Genomic DNA, 23,423 nt, shown 5'->3' on the forward strand with positions numbered 1-23,423 from the left:
TTTTTTTTTGTTTTACTTATTAGCTTGCATACTAAAATACAAACTCTCTAAAGCGTTGGATGTACTATAAGATTTGTTTGTGGACCAGAAATAATCAATATATGTTTGGTGTGTCAATACTTTATTTTTTTATTTTATCCTTTTTAGTAGGAAAAGAGTAGAATATTTAAAAAAGGGGATCTCGAGCCCCTAATTTTTGAGATTTCAATTGCAATCACTAACCTAAAGATTTCTCGACTTTGTGTGTGAATACTTGTTTATAATGCGTTATAATAATTTCTTTTCATTGTTCCTTTCATTTATTTATATATAAAATTTTATAGTAACTCTATAAAGTTATCTGACTGTGTCATTATTTTTCTTTTAATATCTAGATTAACATATTAAAAATTAACATTCTTTTGAGAATACTTTAACGTTAAATTTACACAAAGTATTTAAATGGTGAAAAAAGAGTCAAAATTGTAACAAAATTTATAATGATTAATCAAAGAGTAAAACTTAGTCAATTTTGTACAAAATTTATGTATAGTTAGTAAAAGTGATGAAAAAAATATTATGAATTATGTTGATTTTCAAAAAAAATTTTAAATTAATTTTATTATGATATAATGGAGAGAAATTTTCTCGAATGCAATGGAGAGAAGTCTAATCCGTTCATAATATGTCATATATGTTCTTAATTATGTCATAGATGAAGTTTATGAAATTTTAAATCTTTTGCTATGTTTCAAAAGAAACGTAATAAAAGTAAGATTCTTTTTAGATGTTCTTTAATTATAATTTTGTCTCATATATAATATTTTAAATAAGCTGTTTTAGTAACAATTTTTTAAAATTCTCCAAGATGCATTCTTTAAAATACGTAAGACATATATTTTTATTGTGTTTAACTACTATATTAAATAGACATGATTTTGAACTCTTTTTTCTAATAGAATATGCTTTTAATCAAATTTACACTATGATTTTACATAAATTTACAATCGAAATATTTTAAAGTCTCTTGGGGAATTTTTTACTCTAGTACTGAGACTTTTATAATAACAAATTGCTATTAGAGACTTTAAAATAACACATTGCAACAAATGTTCAACATATTTTAGTTTGTCATAGTAATCAAATAATCTCAGTCAAGTGAAATTACATGTTGCGTTAAAATCATTATTGAATTGATACTACAAAACTAAAAGATATTTTTTGACTCGCAAAACTAAAAGATATAAAACATAATTTACTTTTGTCTTGGGTAGTTGACTCATTAAACAAAGGACCTTATTTGGCTTTTATAAACACTTAAAATATCATGTTAATAGAGATAAATCATATTTGAGATGGAATAAGTGCAATAATTGATCCAAGACAACATAGGGATTTTTTTTTTTTGTCAAAGAAAAAAGTTGGTATAATAAGATAGGGAGGTCATGGTAAAAAGAGTAGAATATATGTTAACGACCACAAAAAATGAAAAATAGTTTTTGCCCTCTTAAAAGATACACTAAGGAAATTTTAATCATATCTCAGAAGTAACAATCGACATTTGGATGGTAAGTTTTTGCAAAAAAATTTGTTACACATATTTTTTTAATTATCTTAGATATATTATATTATGAGTAAATCTTATATACACTAATGATATATATATTATTACAATTGGATACACGATACATATATTATGTGTCATATATTTAATGATAAAAGTGTATACACTGTTAGCGTATAGAAGATTAATCTTTATATTATTACACAGTATATTTGTCTACAAAAACTCAAAAAACTTTTAAATTCAAATGGGTTCGCCAATTCTCGTCCAAGCGATTGGTCCTTGAAACCCAGTGAAAAGATGCGGGAGGTCCAAGAGTTGGGGCCCAACCTAACAAAAAGAAAAAAAATAAAAAACTGATAAATTTCAAGAACTCAAAATTACGCAAAGTCATAAGCAGGAAGAATAACTAGGAACTAGAAGTGACTTTTACGACGTCGTACAATTTGGTTTCAGTTTCCGTTTTGCTTTTAACCGTCGCTTGATCGCCCAAATTGGGAATCAAATCCTCTGTCCCTTCAATTGCCTCAAAATTAGGGTTAGGGCTTTTTCCTCCTCGTTCTAACAGAAGCCCCTACGCCAAAACCCCTTTCTATATCCCTCTTTCGACAACCAACATCTCATCTCAAGTCAATGGCAAGCAGAGGCCCAGCAACCTATCAACATTCCAGGCGCGGTGGCGGTGGCGGCGGCGGAGCAGGAGGAGCTAATGCTGTTGCGAAGCCGGGATTAAGAAAACCAGTGTTTGTAAAGGTGGATCATTTGAAACCTGGGACAGCTGGGCACACTTTAACTGTTAAGGTCTTGGAATCCAACACTGTTCTGAATAAAAAGCCCCGAAACCCATCGTCGTTTCGTGGTCCATCGTTCCAACAACAGCAGCCCAGTCGCATCGCTGAGTGTCTTGTTGGTGATGAAACGGGAACTATTCTCTTCACTGCCCGTAACGAGCAAGGTCCAATCTAAATTTTTTTAAAAGGTTTTAGATGATTTATCTATTTATTTATTCTTTTGCTTTTTCCCCGGTATCTCTCTCTCTCTTTTTTTTTGGGGGGGGGGGAGGTGGTGAGGTGCTTGGTTAGTTCTTGGGTTTGGTGAATTACTTGCCGGTCTGAATTTAAGGTGGATTAGTTCTTGTTGTACGGTATGGAGTCAAGGAAATAATTAGTACTCGGCGGAAAGGAGACCGAATAGGTGTGCACCTTGGTTCACTCGGTGTAAATTTAGTAATATTTGATGATATATTCATTCAAAATTTTTACTTTGTGCGTAGACAATGTTTCAAATGTGGGAAATTACAATATGAGCTGTGTATGTTGTGCAAGATATCTGAATGTTTAAACACTGTTTTCTGATGATTTTTTCACGCTGAAATGTCTTTTCGTTTAATGAGAAGATATGCATCCTTTGATTTTCAGACCTAAAAAGAAATAATAATAATGTCACCAAAAACTCAAACTTAGATGAGAAGGGCTGAATTTCTCTTGAATTTATTTTGACTTGTCGAGTTGTTATTTGTTTGTCATTTTAAGCTCCTGCTTGAAGGGTTAGGTGCGCTAGCTGTAGAACTTCTGATGGTGCAATACAGCTGATAGTCTTTAACCTTATGTTCCTCCCTGGTTGTCAGCGTTTTTTAGGCCAATTTGGTGAGGTTATGTTAGGGGGCTATTTGTGACTGAACTAGATGTCTTTCACATTATACTTGACTAAATGGACCGAAAAATTTATGATTTTCACTTTGTTGTCATCTTACGTCCCCAGCATAATGGCTGCAGTGTTTGTGGAAATGGTATTAATTTGTAATGCTTCTTGCATTTGTGTTTTCAATTTGAAGTGCTTGATTTCTAGAATTTCATCCCCTTGTTTATTCTAGTGGGGTTATTTACTTTCATTGCCATTTAGGGGACTACATACTTGCAGCGGCTAAGTGAACATGTTGCTTTGTCAGCTTATTAGAATATATGACTTACTTTGAAGGTTGTGTTCTTGTGCTAAAAGAGTTCTAGGCATTTTATAAATTGTTAACTTCTAGCTAGAAGAAGAGTGAGCTTCCTGACTGTTTTATTCATTGCAGTTGAATTGATGAAGCCAGGCAATACTGTCATCCTTCGCAATGCAAAAATTGACATGTTCAAGGGTTCGATGAGGCTAGCTGTTGATAAATGGGGCCGCATTGAGGTGACAGAACCTGCAAAATTTGCAGTTAAAGAAGACAACAATTTGTCCTTGGTAGAGTATGAGTTGGTGAATGTAGCCGAAGAATCTTGAATTTGTTTCATGATTTTCTGTCACCAAGTCTATTTTGGGTAATGATTTGTTTGTCTATGGGTATATTGGTATACAAGCTCACTCAATCAGTAGAGTATTTTCTTATTATTAACATGTGATAGGACTAATCTAATATTATATGTTGTAGTTTGTATGTTAAAAAGAATATTAACTGACTCTGCCTGGCAAGAATGTGGACTGCAGAGAGTTTGCCAAGTTGTGTTTAATTCAGTTTTTGTACTTCTCTCCAAGTTGTGCTGTTTCAAATTTTTAGTTATCCTTTTTCTTTTACTGTTTTGGTGGAGTGAAATTTGCTATTTTTGTTTTTCATTTGCTTTTGTGTTTGTATCATGTTAGCTTATTTCGGCGCTAGATTCTAACACCTCATCTGAAGGAAGGGTTTCTGCACCAATAGATAAGTTGCTTTTAGTTTTTTCTTTGCATCCATCGACTTACCTCAGACTTTGGAGTTACTGATGCTCATTTGAGTCTTGGCGGCCTCCTTGGAGTCTTGTTTGTATGCTCATTCGAGACTTTTGGAGTTACTGATGCTCATTCGAGCATTGGATCTGAAACATGTTGACTTTTAAGAGTTTTATAGTGGGCATTTCAGTGTATCATGACCTTTGCATCACCGCAGAATGGCCAAAATAGTCATTAAATTAGTCAAAATGGCATGAGTTGGTTACTCAACTCCTTTTTTTGGCTAAAAAGGTTTACTCAATTTCCTAAAACGAATCATTTAGACCACTTTCTGCTAAATTAACCTGAATTGCAAGTTTTTAGGGGCAAAAAAATGTTCAAAGAATGCCACCTCGGTCTCATCTCCATTCTTGACGTAGCAAGACCCTCTGCCAACTTGTCACCTCCACCACCTTCTCCCCTCTCCCTCCTCTACCACCTCTCATGCCACCATCACTCCCCTCTTCCTCCCTTCTCTCCTCCTTCCCAATCATCACCACTTCCTCTTCCTCTTTTCTCCCTTCCGCCCCCCCTCTCCTCCTTCCCCTTGCACCCCCTCTCCTCCCTTCCCATTCCCTTCTTTTCCTTGCTTCCCTCGCGACCAGATCTGGTTGCTTTGACTAGAGAGGGTGTACCAGAGGGTTATGCGATAGTAGCAGCGGGTGAAAGAGGAAAAAGATGATGTGTTGATGGTTTTTTATGTTATTTACATTATCCTCCTATGAAGTTTTGCTAAAATTTGGATTAACTCCTAAAGTTTGATTTTTCTTTTAAAAAAATTGTCAATTAGATATTGACATTTTTAATGTTGGAAACCCACAATAATAGGTCAAGTTTGCTTTTTTTCCGATTGATTTATTGGCTAAATTGGTTAAATTGATCCTACAGATTCGTTTTAGGAAATTGAGTGATCTCTTTGCCCAAAAAACATTCAATGACCAACTCATATCATTTTAAATAGTTTAATGATGATTTTGACTATTTACTCTTGTATCACCACCTTAAGCTACTTTTGATTGAAATTGCTGGAGAGTATTTCCGATAATACACACGATGATAGAAGGCAATTAATTGATTCTTAAATACGAATGATCATCTTGTCAAAGGTGATTATGCGAAGGTAGGCAAGACTCCTTACGAGGAAAAACTCGACCATAAAGGTTATCAAATCCTAGTTACAATCGGAACGTTTTTCAGCGGGGAAAGGATGGACGCCTATGCGCGACAAAGCACAACCTGCGGGTTTCTGTAGTTAAGCATCAAATATTCTATGTCAAAGATGGTGCCATACCTTTACTCTAAACATCAATAAGCAATGAGCACAATGTTTCTGGAATATCTGATCATGGAAAGACAGCTCTAAAATTGCCCCACACGAGTACCTTGAAAAGCCCCAATCCCCACAAAAGGAACTTGACTCTACATCAAGAATAAACAGGAAAAGAAATAACCCTAGCATTTTCAGAATAAAGGAGGCATAACAAGCTGCCCTGGAAAAGACAAATGGTTCCTCCTTGTTTAGGAGGCTACTTTAAGACTATCATAAACTAGGTTGACCTTTGAATTGAACAAGCAAAATAATTTCCCTACAGATGGTTACACTTTCCATTGACATCCATGGAATTATGACGATAATGCACCGCAATCCAAATCACTGAAACAGTCATCCATCTACAACAGAAGAAAAAATGGATCTTATACACGGTCATGTAAATGAATAGGTCCCTCCACAAGAATGAAAAGCTAGAAGATGCAACGAAAACATGAAACATGTATCGAAGTTGCTCATTAACTGAGTCTTGTAAAGATACTATACTAATTTTGACATGGATAAGACAGAAAGATCATAAGAAAATCTTCATGCCGAATGTCAACCAATGATCAGTAATCACAGCCCTAAAAAGAAAAAAACCAAGTCACAATAAGTCACAAATATGGAAACTCTGCAACCAAAAAATCTTAATCATTTAAGTTGCAACAGGAATAGAACAACTAGTTTCATGACTATGCTAAAGTGATTGGTAACATTCCCAGTCATGAATCCAGATAATGACATGTTGACCTGTACACTTCTGCAACTCTTTGCACCATTATAGGTTGATATCACACTAATGATATCTTTCCAACAGTTAAAACCAGTATTAGCGATCCAAATCAAGCAAGGAGACAAATTTCACATTTCCTAAAGTATATATCAAATAATCTTCTTAATCTAGTCTATACAGAACCTCTCTAAATTCATTGCTGAAAATGTAATAAAACATGGCTCCCAGAAAACAAACTTGACTAATGTCACATTTGTAGTTTTACACAAAGTAAGGCTAGCACTCAAAAGAAAACAACATCTAGAATAATATTATTTCTCCTCTGGAGCTAATCCAGTGCTCTCTCCTACAGCACATGGATAAAAACTTCGCTTGGACATCCAATCATCATACATCATCGTTGCAATCTGAGTGAATACCATGTATTAGCATGATCCTTATATGATCAAATAACTGCAATGGAAAAGGTAAAAATTATACACAAAACCAGATTTGGTCCCTCAGATGATTTGATTCTGTTATTGCATTGCTCAAATATGATATTTTACTAACCATTAACATGAAAAAGCAACATTAGAGCAAATCTGTTGGCATTGTAATAGAAGGAAAAAAAAGAAATGACTAATGAAGAGCATCAGATCCAATATTTCTTTCGACTTTTACAACCCCTAAACCAAATCCACATAATGGTACAACAGTTAACATACTCAAGGGACATATACCTACATGCTTTCATACTTAAATATGACCCTATGGTGTTCTTGGATCCTGATCCATAAGTTGTAGGAAATAGTCTTCCATAATGCGTACTAAAGATAAACTTTTGGAAGGGAAGAAAGAAGTCCTATTAAATTTTAGAAATGAAGCTCTCTCACAAGTTGCAGAAAACAATGAGAAAATACGTCACAGTTCAATGTAACAGAAAGAAATCCAAATCACTGCACCTCCTTTAAAATCTTCATCTAGTCCTCTCCTGCCCTACAAGATGAAAAAGAATATGCACTCTTTTATTTCGAGAGGGGAGGGACCACAGAATACTAAAATAGAATGAAGAAAAAGGCCCCACCAGCAAATTGTGAAATTAATACGCGATTTACCTAACTTCATCCCAAGGGTTATCCACATTAGAACCCAAATGTACTTGACAATAATATTTAACATTCTCAAGTATGTCTTTTTATACTTAAAGAAAGAATCTAAATTGGGATCATGTCCCTCTTTCAAAAGAAACAGATGGACAGAGTTCCAAAATCAAAGAATTGAGACAATTTAAATCCTCCAACAGTGAAATTTCTTAACAACCTGCTACCTTGCAGCCATATCTCTATCTCACGAAGTCCAGGTAACTACATAAAGACCAAATCAAAGAAAATCAAAAGAATAGATCCAGAATATATGCAATAAAATACGGAAAAGAAAACAACCACTTTAAAATTTGGAAAGGTATAAAGACCATTTACTCAAAGAAAATGGGATCACAACTTTGACAACCAATCTCCAGATTGCAGATAACTTTGAAAAACTTCACTAGATTATTATAGAGATGATAAGAAATATAACAAGCATTTTTTTTTTCTTATTCTTTGCAAGGAAAAGGTTTGGATGGAATTCAGATCATTAGAAGTGAACCGTCATCCTAACACAAAAGAGTGCGAAGAGCTTTAACACCACTAGGTTATTTCCAATCCAAGAGCAAATGAAAACACAAATAATTACGATTAAATTAACTCAATTAGAATATCACCTTCAAGAGTCCAACCGTAGCTCCGCGGCGAAACGGAAAGCATTGAAGTTAGCAATGCAGAAGCTGTTGCAGTGTGATAAGGAAGCATCGATTCCACGCTAACACTGCTCATTTCAACTGGTGACCTAGGAATACAAGTACATGGGATTATTTACCCAAACGGTGCTTCTTTATTGAAAAGTAGAAAACCTTGCTGGTTTTTATAGATTTCCAAAACCATGGAAGTTTACTTATGTTATCCAAGACAAAAAATTTATTTCTTCTTCCCTTCAACTAAATTTATCTTGGCACCTGTTCCTTCAACAAGCCCAATCTTCACCCTCTGCCTTCTTCAACTGATGCAATCTTCTGCCTCTTCCTTCCTTTCTCATTCTCTCCTTTCTTAATCAGTATCGCTTTTGCCCTATGCGCCTTTTTTCACTAAATTTTGTTTCCTCTTTCTCCGGCTATTATAACTGCTCTGCTATCCTTCAAGGGAAATTTTGCAAGTGTTGACTGCCTCATAAGTTAAATTTTGCCTAAATTTTGAAGAATTATTCATCGTTGTGGGAGGTTATAAATAAGTCCAATGAGCAGTGTGCTTGAGTTTGTAACCATCATGTTCCGAGAAGATTAATTTTTTACTCTGTGATCTGTTGTTTCCTTGGCTTTCTTCTGATAAGAATAACAGTTTTACAGCCCTCTTTCTCGTAATCTGGAATCTGTTTTTTTTTTTTCATTTTTCATGTAATGTATCATGGGAATAAGATCAAGTGAAGGCAGGCAGCAAACCTGTGGAAAATGGAAATCGACTTCCTCTTCAAAATCCACTTCTCAAACTACTTAGAATTCGCCTTCTGAGGAGCCGGCTTCATACAAATAGACTTTAAAGAGTCGACTTCTATATTTTTTTTAACTCTATTAAAACCAAAACCTCAATAGTAAGATAAATAGCCCCACGTACAATCACCACACAAGAACATATCCCCATCTTCTCGTTCGAGAATTACTGAATGCTGAGTAAACATAATGCAGAAATTAGAAAATTAATTGCGATTAAAGTTTTAATACCTGAAGAAGCGAGCGGAGAGGGGTTTTTGAGCAGGGATGCGGAAGGGGGAGGAAGAGGGCTTCGGCTTGGCCCCAGTAACCACTTTTGCCGCCACAGTCCGGGCAGAAGTGGTGGCGGAGCGAAGCATAGTCCTACTGGCGATGGCGGCCATGGATGGGCGGCTGAACGAAGAGGAGTGAGGACGCCGAAGAGAAATGGGAGAGAGATGGCCCTCTTTCGCACTGCACCCAGGGTTTTGGGATCTGGATTTTGGGGGTTTAAGCCAGAAAAGCCTTCTCACCCTTAGATTTAAAAAAAAAAAAAAAGAAAAAAAAAAGAAAAGGGGAACTGGGCAAGCCAGTAACCAACGCATTTACCATCTCAATCTATGGACTATGGCTCTACAACTTTGAGCCCAATTACCGGCTGCTAAATTATTATATTTTCCTAATTACTTCCCCCATAAAATTTGACTATGTGCTGTTGTCAGCTTATTCTAATTTTGTAGAATTATTCTTGAAAATCAGATTTTTCAGAATAACTTAAGTACTCTCGTTTACTGTTAAAAAAGCTATTTTAATAGATGCATAGGTATTCTCAAAAGAAAAAATTAAAAAGCTGATTTTGACAACAAACATAACCATTTACCCTTATATGCTACATAACTGAATTTTTGTACTAATCAAATAATTTTTGATGTAATTAATTAATTTTCCCATGAAGATTAAACGGTAGATGAGTAAAACAAGGGACATAGATGAATTTGGAAGTGAGATAAGAATAGAAAGAAAATGGGAACATCAAAAAAAGTTATCTAATTTTTAGATAATTTAGTAATTATGTTAAAATTTGAAGGATAATTTTGTCTATATGAAAAAGTACCTTACGACCCGAACCTGATTTTCAGCATTTCTTTGGCCGAAAAAATATGTAAAATCAGTTTTTAAAATTAGTTGAGAATAGAACAAAATAGTTTTTCAAAAATCAAGTAAGTCAAGGGACTTTAACCAAAATGAAACTAAAAGATTATTTCATTCTTAATAGTTATTTAATTAATTGTTGGTTTGGAACATACGCTGGATTGGAATTAGGGCTGCAAACGAATCGAGCCGCTCGCGAGCAGCTCGAGTCGAGCTCGAGCTCGAACTCAAGCTCAGAATATTAAGCTCGTTAGCTCGCGAGCCGGCTCGCGAGTTTGAGTATATATATATATATATATATATATATTTTTATTTAATAATAAAATTACGTATATCGCGAGCTTGAGTATATATATATATTTTTTTTATTTTTTTATTTAATAATAAAATTACATATATTATTTTTTTTTATTTTTTTTTTCATAGTAAAATTACGTATATATCCTTAATATTTTATATTTATTTATGAAAAAAAATATTATTTTATTTATTTTTTAAAAAATAAAATAATTATTTTTTATTTTTTTCGAGCTCGAGCTTGAAAATTGCCGGCTCGTCGAGCTTGGTAAAATTCAATCGAGACTCGGCTCAATTAGCTCAAAGCTCGACTCGACTTGGCTCGGCTCGTTTGCAGCTCTAATTGGAATCAAGGATGTTTGCTTTAAATTTTGCGCAAGATAATTAATTCTAAAATGTGATTACAAGATAAAAAAAACTTTTCAAAAATCAAAAGGTAAAATCAGGTTTTCCAAAATCAGTTCAAAACTTGGCTTATGTAAATCAAGGCTCATGCCACTAATAAATAATCCTGAATACCTTCTTGCGTTGTATATAAAGAGAAATTTACATGCTCTTGCAATTTGCATCAAGCGTAATTAGAAATACAAGGCCAAGAAGATAGAAACAAAACGTGCATAATTGCATTCTGATGAAGAAAAATATATGTAGTTGCGTGTTACTGGCCAAATGAAGATGAAGAAGCAATTATACATGCTGACTAAGGAATAGGGTTGGAAGGGTAGCAAGCCACTCGATCGATATTCACATCAAACTTGACTTGGTTGGAGTTCATTTAAATTTATTTCGCCAACTTATCAAACCAACATGTATAATAATTGTGTCTGGTACAATTTGTTAAAATGTTCAAATTTATTTTAATTAGCATAACATAAAAGAGTTATGAATCAATTTTCCGAGATATTATCATGGTGGTAAAAAATCAAAAAGGATTTGGGCCTTCAAATGTCAACGATAAAACTCACAATTGACAACTTTTGGAGACCCTTATCAACGTTCCGACGATTTCCCTCTTCAACACTCTTCAAGAAATAGTGCACAGGCAAAAGCTACATAACACAGTCTAATCTACTAATCAGCCAGAATAAAGAACCAAAGCAGACTTGGAACTCCGACAATGCTTCAACCGACTAGAATTGTGAACCAACTTTTCATGGTACAAACGAAGAAGGATTTGAGCCTCTGCATGATATAAGAGAGTTTGTATCTTCTTAATGATTCGCGCTTTCTCCCTGGCTGTCATACCAAGTGGTAGGCTAAAATCTCTCAGGTTTCGGCTTTGTTAGCGTATTGTTATTGTAGTGAACATGAATGTAAACTCATAATAAGAGGAAAGTCTCGTTCTCAGCTAGTGCTACTTGTGCAGCCTGCTAAATTTTAATCCCATCTAACTATATTTTGCCTAGCATCTGGAAACAGGAACGAGAGGCACCACTGCCTCTTCTTACAATCAACTGGTGAAAAGTAGTAACAATAATCTACCGGGTCGATTGGTCTGACTGCTAGACAACTTGCCGATAGTATCAGAAAACGAAAGTTCAGTTGAAATCAAATTCTCAAGGCAACGCCATTTACCTAGCATTTACAGCTTGCAAAGCTGTGCAGCATATTGATATTAGTGCTAGCAAACATATATATTCCATTCTTTCAAAGGTTCATTTGGTGATGGCCAAAATTAAACAAGAAAAATTTGATCAGGTATCACCTTTAAGCAAGTTTTGCTGAAATGAGCTGGCTTGGCATGTCAAAGCTTTCCTCGAATTCAAACCTTTCTTTGCCACTTGACAGTAACGATAGGTCTTGCTACCCAAGGACGTCAACTAGATATGCCTCGCTTTTTTTTTTTAAACCCTTCAAAAGAGTACCTGTTGAAAGATTATTGATCGCTAATCATGCAATCTTTTCAGTACCTTATGGAAGTAGACCTCAAGAAGCTTCAACTAGTCATCATGACAAGAAGCAAGTTGCTGATTTTGAAAAGTTTTTATAGAACAAGTACCACGGTACTACACCATTAGGACAATCAGTTAACAAAGTGACACAGAGACCTTTCTATGCCAAAAGTGGATTCGATCTTTATGGACTATTGTATATTGAGCCAGATGGCAAACCTTCAACAACTTTCAAATATGGAGACATAAGAACAACTGATAGAATTACTGGGTAATGCTGTAATTTGTTCGAAGCATACTACTTCTAATTGTTAAACAAACATACGGTTGCTGCTAAACAAAATGACTAGACAAAAAATTTGACCGCTCATCCGTATGTGCTGCTGGCAAGATACCATTTGAGAAAATCGGGTTGAAAAATGATGATGATGAGAAACCACGAGAAGGCATTTTCGTAGAGTTGTCCCTATCACGCTGAGACACTGCCAGAGGTTTAAGTCTCAGGTTGGTGTTTCAAAGTGCGAGTAGCCATCTATTTGGTGCCCCAATCACCTGAAAGAACTAGTGATCATCAGCTTATGAGGTTGAATCAATTCAGTGAACATCGTGAAATTGTGGAGTCTAAAACCAGTTATTCTCCTTAAAGGCCACTGATCCCTTTGTCGGCCATTCTTCTAGTCAATCATCCTTGTTGAAATTACCATTACATATATATATATATATATATATATATATATATATATATATATTCAGAGAACACATTCTGGAAATGACTAAAAAGTCATCACCTTCCTGATCCAAAAACTTCAAATGCAGAATTTCCGAGGACAAAGTAATCTTTAGAAAGCTTTCCCATGTTGAATTTAAGAAAGGAAATTTTGCAACTGCTGTGGGAAACAGTGGCGGAGTACTTTAGAATTGAACATGTCAGGAAAAAATTTAAATTGTTTCACCTCCTTTTCAATCTTCAGCTAGTCCTCTCCTTCCCTACAAGATGAAAAGAATGCACTCTTTTTATAACAGAGGTGGGGAACAAAGCAGACAAAGAATTGAGAAAAGGGAGGATCTGGACAGAAATTTAAGATGCAGGTATTCGATATTCAATTCCTTCATTCTTGAAGATGAACCTAATAGTTTATATATTGGGCTTGAAACACGAAGTCTGAAAATTTTTCAGAGTACATATTTGTCTACTTGAAGAAAGAATCTTTATCAAAGGATCATAATCCTTAACTACCTATGAACACATACATCAATTTCACAGAATTCAGAAAACAAAAGCAACTTAAACAGTCTAAACCCGAGCAACTTGGGACATTCTTAACAATCTGCAACCTCAACGCTGCCACATCTCTATCTTATGAAGTCCAGATAACTACAAAAAGGCAGAGACGAGACAAAAGTAAACCAAAAGAGAAAAATCCAGAATGTGTTTTACATGCAATGAGCAACAACGCATCAAAATGAGAAAACCTGAACATCCCATCGATTAAAGGTTCATATATAAAAGCTCAGAATCACCAAACTGTCAACAAACAATCTGAAAAGGATAACTGCACGCAAAATAAGTCCTCTACTTCTTTACAATAGTTATTCAAAAATCTGTAACGCTACATGGTACTTATTCAATCGTACTAAAAGTTTCCTATGTGACTCACGTGGCAGAGATTGTAGTTCTCGTAGATTCCATTTGTATGGAAAAACATACATTATCCTTTCCACATTTGCCAAAGACATAACAATAATCCCATATAGTAATTCAACAGAAGAAAAAGATCCATAATCTTGTACAAACAAATCAAATATGAATTATCAATTGACATACACTTAATTTCACAAATTACCATCAAGAGCCCAATCGTAACTCCGAGGAGAAACGGAGAGCATCGAAGTCAGCAATGCTGAGGCGGTTGCAGTGTGATATGGAAGCATCGATTCCAAGCTAACGCAGCTCATCTCAACCGGCGATCTATAAATTCAACCACACAAAAACATATTTCCCATTTCGTTAGATACTAGTATTATACCGAGTGAATAAGTGAACTCAAATTAAATTCACCTGAAGATGCGAGCGGAGAGGGGTTTTTGAGTGGGAATGCTAAAGGGGGAAAAAGCGGGCTTGGGCTTGGCACCAGTAACTACTTTTGCCGCCGCAGTACGGGCAGATGTAGTGGCGGAACGAAGCATAGTCCGAGCGGCGACGGTGGCCATGGTGGCGGATTAACCAAACAAACCTGAATTAGTAGGGTTTAGACTATTAGAGAAGTGGCCGTCTTTCGAACAAGTCCAGGGTTTTGTGGGACTGACAACAGGGGAATATACTTTTCTTTTCTTTTATCTTCTGTAAATCTCATCACTATTCGTAGAAGATCGAAAGGATGTTTAATTCCGGTTAAGCCCTTCAAAATATGTTTATTTATCAATTAAACCGTCTCAACATACAGGTTTGCAGTTTGGTCCCCCAATATAAGAGGTCGTGATAATTGCTAATTAGCCACCTTAAACACTAGCTTTCTACTTTCAGCCCCTGAAATTATTGCAGTTTTATCATTCTAAATGTCATGCCACCTTGGCCCCTTCGATAGGCTTGTAAGAGCAGTAGCACTAAAACAAAGAAACAAGTTTGAAGGGCAAATTTGTAGGCGCATCAAGTTTATTCATGGTTGCTAGAAAGATTTCGAAAATGAGCAGGCGTCTAATACATTCAGGAACTGAGCAGTTGTGTGCTTGAGCATTTCAAAGATGTTTAGATCCTCATCAATCTTCATTTTTTGCTAGGAAAGAATATATTTTTGCTACTAACTGAAAATCTTTAGTGAGAAAGCACCAAATGAAAGATTTGTGATAGCTAATCCTCCAATTCCGATACCTAACATGACTCAACAATGAAGTGAACGGGACTCGTCTAGGTAAAATTCTCAGCAAAGATGTACAGAATTATCCATCAGGAACATCAATCAACCCTTGTCTTAGAATGGATTACCAATAAAGATGCTAGGCCAATCATAGTATTATCTTGAGGGTCTTTTAATTATTATCATCTTCTCTATGGCATTTGCAACCATTGGAAACAGAGATCTCTGTTAATCAAATCAATCTTCGGGTAAATAATTTCCTGTGCTGTCTGAGGTAGACTGCTCTTGGAAACTCCGAGCTTCTCCGTTCCCAAGTCTTCTTCCAACAAGTCACCCTAGGACATTCTGATATTAGAACAATGATGCTGTCAAACAGTTCTATTGGAAACCAAACAAAAGCTACCAAGAAATTTCAAGTACTAAGACAAAACCAAATTGCGAGAGAGCTCAGCTCCAAGCAACTTCATTGCGGTAAAATGCAAACTCTTCAACACTAGAGCTGGCTAAGGTAGTATGAATATGTAATGTTGATGTTTTGATTACAGAAGCATGCGAACGTAAGATCAGAAACTGGAAAGAAAATATTCACTACTACAAATGTGGAATTTGGTTAACAAGTACATCAGCGTAAAGCCTGGAAGATAAAAATGATGAGAAACTAGGTGTGGGCGCTTGTGTAGACAATAATTCTGCCGTTGCTGCAGGTATTACCCGAGAGTTCTCCACAGCTCAAAGTCCCATGGTGAAGTTTCTGAGTCCAAGTGGCTGCCTATTTGGTGCCTCAATAACCTGATATAAAATATCGATCATTAGCTAAAATGAGCTTAAATCAATTAGGAGAGAAGTATTACTTTTCCAGAGTTTAAAATCAGCAGTTCTCCAGCCGAAGGTTGACGATTCATTTCTCATTTAACTTGTGAATTATGCGTATTACACTACCGTTTCATACACCAGCAGAAAACACATTTGAAGTGGCCTTATGGTATTATTGCCTTGCCATTCCAAAAACTTTCAAATGCTTTTCGGTTGATAATCAAACTTAAGAAGCCTTGCTCATATTGAATAAGTTTTCCTGAAAAATGATACTAGAAAACACTGGCAATGTACTTTAGAGTTAAATATAACAGAAATGAATTTCAATCAATTCACCTCCTTCTGCCATTCAAGGTAAAATGAGCACACACTTTTATTTCGGGAGGGAGGGATAGAGAAAACGCAGAAGAGTGGGAGGATCCGGACAGAAGCTGAAGATATAAAATATTGTATTCGACATCTTCATCCTGAAGATTATCTCCTTCAACACATTCAACTTCCAAAAGAAATCAACGAGATGATGTAAATTCTAGAAACCATGGACTTTCTTAACAATCAGTTACCTCGGTCTAGCCATATCTCTGTCGTTAGTGAGTCCAGATGATTCCCAAAGGGACCAACAATGGAAGAAGAAAAGAATTACTTACATCCAGGACGTAGCCAACAGGAAAGGAGAAACAGAACCTTGAAAAGAGACAAGCTAAACAGCCTATTTTTCAAACAAACTGAGGGCACAAATCCCAAATTTTCTGAAAAAGGCACCAATTTTCATCAAAAAGCAAGTGGTCATTGACACCCTAAAATTCCTATGCTCAGATAATGCAGCAGCTGGTTTAATACTGCAAAAACAGATTGGGAATTTGAATATGAATATCATTTTCCATTCACCACCAAAAACACTCTGACACGTTTTTCTAAGGTTAAAAGAGTAAAATGAATATATGTTAACTTCAAGTGGAAAAATACCTATCAAGAATCTTGGGACCAATTATAAGTCCAAGGAGAAACCTCGGAGAGCATAGAAGTTAGCAATGCCGAAGCGGTTGCACTGTGATAAGGAAACATCGATCCCACGCTTATACAGCTCATTTCAACTGGGGACCTATAAACACCACCCCACAAAATCATATTTCCATATTTCCCATTTCATTTTAAAGATTATATCCTATTGCATCTGGAAAAAAAAAAAGTGATTATATCTACCTGACTACCTGAATATGCGAGTCGAGAGGGGTTTTTGAGCGGGGATGCGGAAGGTTGAGCGACTGGGCTTTGGCTTGGCCCCGGTAAAAACTTTCGCCGCCGCAGTCCGGGCGGATGTGGTGGCAGAACGGAACACAGTTCTAGCAGCGCTGGCGGCCATGGTGGCTGAACAAAGAGGTCGAATGATGGTACGGGAGAATTAACTTTCGAATGAGGGTCCTGGCTTTGTGAAGGGTTTAAGCGACAAAAAAAAAAATAATAATAATTAAACCTTTTCCCTCTTTCTTTTTACGCCTCTTCTTTTTCCAATGTTCTATTGAAATATTCTATGGAAATCATTAACCAATAATCTTGGGCAATTTTTCCCATGACCAAAAAGCCTTTTTACGTGGGTCCTTTCCCTATTTTGTAGTTTCAACTTTCAAATATCAAGTATCAACTAATTTTTGGAATGGTCATGTTAGAATGTATTTAATTTGAGATTCAGACAGAATTTATTGTTATTATTATTATTAATCATTTTCACCTTTCAAAAAAAAAATCTTGGTAATAAATTGTAATAATGCTTTGCTGTGTCTTTCAAAAAAAAAAAGGGTAATAAAATGAGAAAGATACAATCGAAGTAGTACAAAATAAACTGTAACATGAATTCCATCTTGTAATATCGAAGTTTCCATAAATTGTATACAAATTCTTTTCAAAATGATTATGTACTTGAAGATAATGGGATTTCCTTAATTAACACGTTTTACTCATAAATGAAATACTTTTGAAGATTACAGAGGTAAAATGGCGCAACGGATCTTCTGTCTCACACTCTGTGCCACTTTTTATTATATTGCTATTTCTCCTACATAAATATCATGTTTTAGTTCTTTTTTGTTTCCTTAAGATCCAATAACTATTAATTCAGTAATACACAAAATTTATCAAACTCAAAAAATCAAAATGCATAAAAAATGAGATTTTTTATAAATTTTCTACCGTATTTTTTAATTTTCTATTATATATTACTTTTTTGAAGCTGTTGTATTTATTTTTTACTGAATTAATAGTTATTAGATCTTAAGGAAACAAAAAAGAACTAAAACATGATGTTTATATAGGAAAAATAGCAATATAATAAAAAGTGGGACAGAGTGTGGGACAGTAGATCCGTTGCGAGTAAAATGGAATGGAATACTTCTAATACTGATAACACCATCTTACAATAAATGAAATAAAATTATTAGTCTTATTAAAAGTACATGGGACCTTTTGGGATGACTTTCCAAAGCCAAGGATTTTATTGGTCTAAGAAAAGTTTCATTCTTCTGATTTTTTGCTATGATATCCATTGCATTCAAAAGAAATTGACTTTTAAAGGATTGAATCAGATATTTATACTTGAAGATCCATCCTTCAAAGCAACCCACAATATTAGAAACTCTCATCCTTTTACTTGGAAAATGTTCTGAATATGGCACAAAAAGTTTAAAAAATTAGGGAACTTTTAGGCAAATTTTCAAGGTTATTACTATAATCTTTGGTACTATTATTTTCACATTTATGTTTAGATATATGGACAAATTTGTGATAAATCTCTACCATATCTATATCCTCTTGCTAATTAGCTGTTTAAGAAGATAATTATTAGTGTTAATTCCAGTCATGCTCTTTTAATTTAATGTGCCTATTATGCCCTCTAAAAAGAATTTCAATTTGGTCCTTAAAATCCAACAATGCATCTGCTGAGCACCTCTCGTGCTAATTTTGCCAAAATAACTTCCAACATTACAATTGCCTCAATCAAGCCATACTTAGATCATGTTTGATAACTCAGTTCAACACTTAAATTTAATAGATTTAGATCTTAACATATTGAGATCTTTTGATAATGAAAAACTGAACATCTGAATTAATTAAATGACACTGAATTTTTTAGGCAAAATTTATTCCCAAAATTAAGTGATAAGCTATTCACTTATTATTGAATGTGATATGCACTCAAATGTATTAGATTTAATATTTAATAATTCAATAATTTAATGGATCCAGATTTCAGATTTCAAACTTCAATTCTCAAATTTCAATTTTATCAAAGTCACCCTTAAATCTTGTTTACTCAATCAGCCTTTAATTATGAAATTTGGTCCAATCCACCCTTTCGCAAAAAGACGGTGCTATGTTTTGCCCACTCTTAGTCAGAGCAATTCAAAGATTAGATACTGCCTTCCATAAACTGGAATTTTAAGCCCTGAAACCAATACTTATGTCAAACATCCGAAGGATCTTTAGTGTCCTTTATTATTAGATTTTTTGTGTGTGTGTGCTTTGGTGTAACTAAAATTTCAATTATGCAACAATTATCTACTTGAGAATTTATAAGCTTTTTTAAAAAAAAAAAAAAAATTCCTAAGGTACAGTCTTTTGAAGTATCGTTGTGCCCATCTTTCCTCCTGACTTGACTGTTTCTAGCAGAGGAAAGTCCAACTAGAATTGCTAGTGTTTTACAATATTCAAAATGGTGGCCATAGCTGAACTTGGCTAAATAATGATGCGTAATCCTTTATTTCTCTTACCTAAGTTGACTTGAAGAAACTTGAACTGGTCATGTATTCTGTTACCTAACTTGATACAAGAAACTTGAACTAGTCCCCAGGACAAAGCAGCAAGCAGCTGATTTGGAAAAATTTACAGAAGAACAATTACAAATGAGTCATCCAATAGGGAAGCAATCAAAGGTGTGTGACGATCATTTGGATCTCAAATATGGACCAAAAATAGATGTTTGGTCTCAAATTAATGCCTTGAGGTGCTTTTACTTCGGCTCATCTTCTCTATGACATTGTGTAATAACGGGACACAGAGCCCCTGAGATGTTTCTACCCCAGGATTTCTGGAGACCTCCGCATTTGATCTTCCACTAGATAAACTCCTATGCTGTCTGAAGTCATTTGTACTCGGGAACTGCAAACTTCCTCGGCTCGCAGGTCTTATTCCTATAAGCCGTCCCAGCGGCACACTCTGATCTTGGAAGAATGATGCTGTGGACTAGTGCATATTGAGAAAAGAAACAATACCAGCCAAGAAACTACAAAATGAGAAGGGGATACTCACACAATGAAAAAACAGTTGGGAAAGAGCTGGAAGCAATTTTAAGTGTACCTCAGTATCAAGATTGGAGGATGAAAATGAGGTGAAACTGGGACTGGGAGAGGGCATTTCTGAGGACAATTCGTTTGCTGGTGCTGCTGCCTCAAAGTTGAGTGTAGCTCTAAGTCTCAGATTAATGTTACCTAGCCCAAGTGGCCATCCGTTTCTTGTCTCCATTACCTGAATAGGACTATTTATTAGCTTACACAGTCACATACTAGGAGGTTCAATCGAATTAGTAACCAAGATTAACTTGTATAGAGGCTAAAATCAACAGTCACGACGATGAGAAGGTCGTGGATTCCTTTGTACATCCGTTTATCAGGTGAATAATCGGTGTTACAAGCTTATTACTACATATAAGTCTACACAAACACCACATTTTCAACTGTTTCTGATCGATCCAATACACGTTCAATCATCCACAAAACAGGATGGTTGCAAATTGAATCAGTCAGTCCTGCAACTTTAATTGAAGGTAAGCATGTCTCGTACTAATGAAGCAGTGAGAAAACGGAATTTTCAACAAGATTCAAGCGATGGCACTAGGTATTTTTGCCTAGCAAATCGCCCAAGTCTTTAACCAATGGTTAATTAGTAGTAGTAATGGTAAGATGGACCAATGCAAATGCATGGTTTTGAATTCCATCCAACTTTCTTTTGTCCTAAGTACCAAGATTTAAACGAAGCAGGTATATATGATGTTACAGCATAGTTTCCTCCAAGCCAAAATTCTCAAAATTCATCTATAATTCGAAATTCTGAGCCAGATTACTCAGATTTTTCTCAAGTATCGAACTTATTCTCCACCTAATCCTTTGAACAGTTGAAGATGAACCACAATTACCAGATGATTTCAGAAGCAAAGACTATTTAATACTTCTTAATTTTCAGCGAGTGCAAATAAAGCAGCAACATAGGGGGGAAAAAAAGCTTTAACAACACAAAAAAGGTTCACAGATTCAAATTCAAAGAACGAAATATATCTAGCGACAGCCAATTAACAATATCAATTAAATCCATGATGCTATCAGCAAACTAAACCATGATAAAGACTGGTTTGTAAATTGTAAGTACCTCGACAACCATGTTGCAGACCAGAAAGAAGCCTCTGTGCTGGGAGAAAGATGAGCAATGATGATGATCACAGAATCATCCCCTAAAAGGCAAAAGCAAAGAGGAAAGCTTATTAGGTAAAGACCAGCAAATACGTTGAAAGAAGCTTTCTATCTTCACACCCCTCACATTCTTCCTTGAAACAATTTATTAGGTAGTACCACCAAAATTGATTAGGCCTCATGGTCCCACCTCAGAGTTTCAGTCTTTGTACCATAGCACTCTTCCTTGTACAGTTGCACCTCTCGTTTCTCGTTTGCTTTCCGAGCTGATAATTACGTGTATCCATGGAGGGCCCTTTTGGCTGCTTTAATCTACCGCCATTGTTCCAAGCGGTTGAAGGGTTTGAATTGAAGTTGCTTTCGGTTTGCCAATGTAAGGTGTCGAGTCTACTTACGAATTATTTGTAATTTGAAGCAATTAAGATTGAGGGACCGATTCAACTGTCAGATAATTATGGTGATTGAAGAGCTGCACTTCAATTTGGTGGAATAAAACTACGAGGATGAAGTGATATAAGAAATAATTATGTGGGTTGCTGATTCATTGACACCATGCATGGTCGGTCACCTCTTTGTATCTTTTCGGTATACGGTTTTTTTCTTTTTGGGGTATATAAGACAGTAGTACTTTTTTTTTTCTCGGGTAAGAAGAATTTGGGTGATTCGACTTCGGCCACCATCAAAGTCAAGGCATGCTATGAAGTATGAACTATAAGTCACTAAGGAATTCTACAGCCCCTTTAGAGCAAAATTCACTATTTGATATGAAATCATCGTTCTTGGATTATTTCAAGAGTTAAAATCACGAAATGATATAGTAAAATATAAATGGATTAGAATCATGGGTATCATATCCAAAAAAATAGAAATGTCAACAGGGTGAGGGTGGGATGGCAGGGGCGGAGCCAGAAAAAAATCTTAGTGGGGGCAAAAATAACACTAAAATTTTTTATCTACTCTTTTTCTAATTTTTTAAGCAAAAAAAAAAAGTCTCATGCATAAAATCACCATTTCACAAGTTAAAATATTTATCAAATAACCCATTTATTAGTTATTACATTAACTAATCAATTTTCAAATTTCTTTAAAATAGTAATAGTCTCATGCTCTAGAAATATATTTGCAAACAAATTTAAAATAATAATAATAAGAAGTAATTGCTTAGAATCTGATTTTGATGGTCTCCTAAAGTTGGTGAAAAGAGCTGCAAAATGTGGCGGACCCAAGTCCTAGAAGATCAATTGATTCTGGTGCAATCTCTAAACAGGATGAAGTGATCAAAAGAAAGAGTAACAATCTTTGGTTGTGGAAAAAAAAAATGGCTCTCGTATGTATGTTGGGGAGTGGGGACAATCGAGAGCCAGATGAGAAAAGGGAAATTGGGGAGTGGGGACAAAGGAAGTAAATGATAATTGGATGAAGTGATAAAAAGAAAAAGTAGTTGGCTTGGGTGTGGAAGAAGAGGAGCCGGTTGTGAAGGGAAATGGAGGACCACAGGAGTAAAGGGAACTTGGGGAGTGAGGACCAAAAGGAATAACTGATATAATTGGTACTTTGGCCCTATTGGTGGGAAAATGGGAACTAGAATAGGAAAGTGAATGATATAAATTTTAGAGCGAATTGCACAAAATGTCACTAAACTATTTCAAAGTGCCGGTTCTGGTCACTAAATTTTTTTATTAGCGCGAAATGTCACTGAACTAGTAAATCTGTACCGTTTTAGTCACTCCGTGTATTTGTGCCGTCAGGAGAGACGGAAATCAACTTTTTGAGGGGCAAATTCGTCTGCACAGTCTTTTCCTTGAAACTCTCTACCAAATCACTCTCAAATGTCAGACAACTCGTAAGTTCAATTAGGAAGTGCAAACCCTTATCATGTAATAGATTTCTTCTGCAAATATGGAGTAGGAGGGACAATATACGAAGTTGCAATTTGCTGGGAATGTGTTGAAGCTTCAGGAGAGGAAAAGGCAAGGAAACAACTCCGGGTGGGACCTACAGAAAATAGACGCCACGGAGGCATTTCGGGCAGCTATGGGGATGACGTCAGATTCCGGCAAGAGGGCGTCGGATATTTGGGAAAAAATGGTGGTGGAAC

At 35.5% G+C, this 23,423-nt stretch overlaps 3 protein-coding genes across 4 annotated transcripts; 1 reads left to right on the forward strand and 2 right to left on the reverse strand.

Annotated features, from left to right (window-relative positions):
* Positions 1 to 2,029: 2,029 nt before the first annotated feature.
* On the forward strand, positions 2,030 to 3,987 carry LOC140036661 (uncharacterized protein At4g28440-like). Its single transcript, XM_072078969.1, has 2 exons — positions 2,030 to 2,498; positions 3,618 to 3,987. The coding sequence occupies exons 1-2, from the start codon at positions 2,177 to 2,179 to the stop codon at positions 3,809 to 3,811; spliced, it is 516 nt and encodes a 171-aa protein (XP_071935070.1). The 5' UTR covers positions 2,030 to 2,176; the 3' UTR covers positions 3,812 to 3,987.
* A 2,440-nt stretch (positions 3,988 to 6,427) lies between these two features.
* On the reverse strand, positions 6,428 to 14,535 carry LOC140004592 (uncharacterized). Its single transcript, XM_072077379.1, has 8 exons — positions 14,261 to 14,535; positions 14,046 to 14,170; positions 13,171 to 13,188; positions 12,597 to 12,683; positions 9,113 to 9,440; positions 8,063 to 8,187; positions 7,263 to 7,296; positions 6,428 to 6,771 (listed from the first exon to the last, which is right to left on the reverse strand). The coding sequence occupies exons 1-7, from the start codon at positions 14,410 to 14,412 to the stop codon at positions 7,277 to 7,279; spliced, it is 855 nt and encodes a 284-aa protein (XP_071933480.1). The 5' UTR covers positions 14,413 to 14,535; the 3' UTR covers positions 6,428 to 6,771; positions 7,263 to 7,276.
* A 5,059-nt stretch (positions 14,536 to 19,594) lies between these two features.
* On the reverse strand, positions 19,595 to 21,835 carry LOC113726064 (uncharacterized). 2 transcript variants are annotated; one of them, XM_027249563.2, is made up of 4 exons: positions 21,516 to 21,835; positions 21,285 to 21,366; positions 20,220 to 20,387; positions 19,595 to 20,105 (listed from the first exon to the last, which is right to left on the reverse strand). In XM_027249563.2, exons 2-4 carry the CDS (start codon positions 21,294 to 21,296, stop codon positions 19,854 to 19,856), a joined length of 432 nt encoding a protein of 143 aa, XP_027105364.1. In that variant the 5' UTR covers positions 21,297 to 21,366; positions 21,516 to 21,835; the 3' UTR covers positions 19,595 to 19,853. The 2 variants fall into 2 exon arrangements, with proteins under 2 accessions (XP_027105364.1, XP_027105366.1); XM_027249565.2 differs by lacking the exon at positions 21,516 to 21,835 and having other exon boundaries at positions 19,595 to 20,145; positions 21,285 to 21,461.
* Between the last annotated feature and the right edge of the window lie 1,588 nt (positions 21,836 to 23,423).

Source organism: Coffea arabica, chromosome 2e (assembly GCF_036785885.1).
Source record: "Coffea arabica cultivar ET-39 chromosome 2e, Coffea Arabica ET-39 HiFi, whole genome shotgun sequence".
Taxonomy (NCBI): domain Eukaryota; kingdom Viridiplantae; phylum Streptophyta; class Magnoliopsida; order Gentianales; family Rubiaceae; genus Coffea; species Coffea arabica.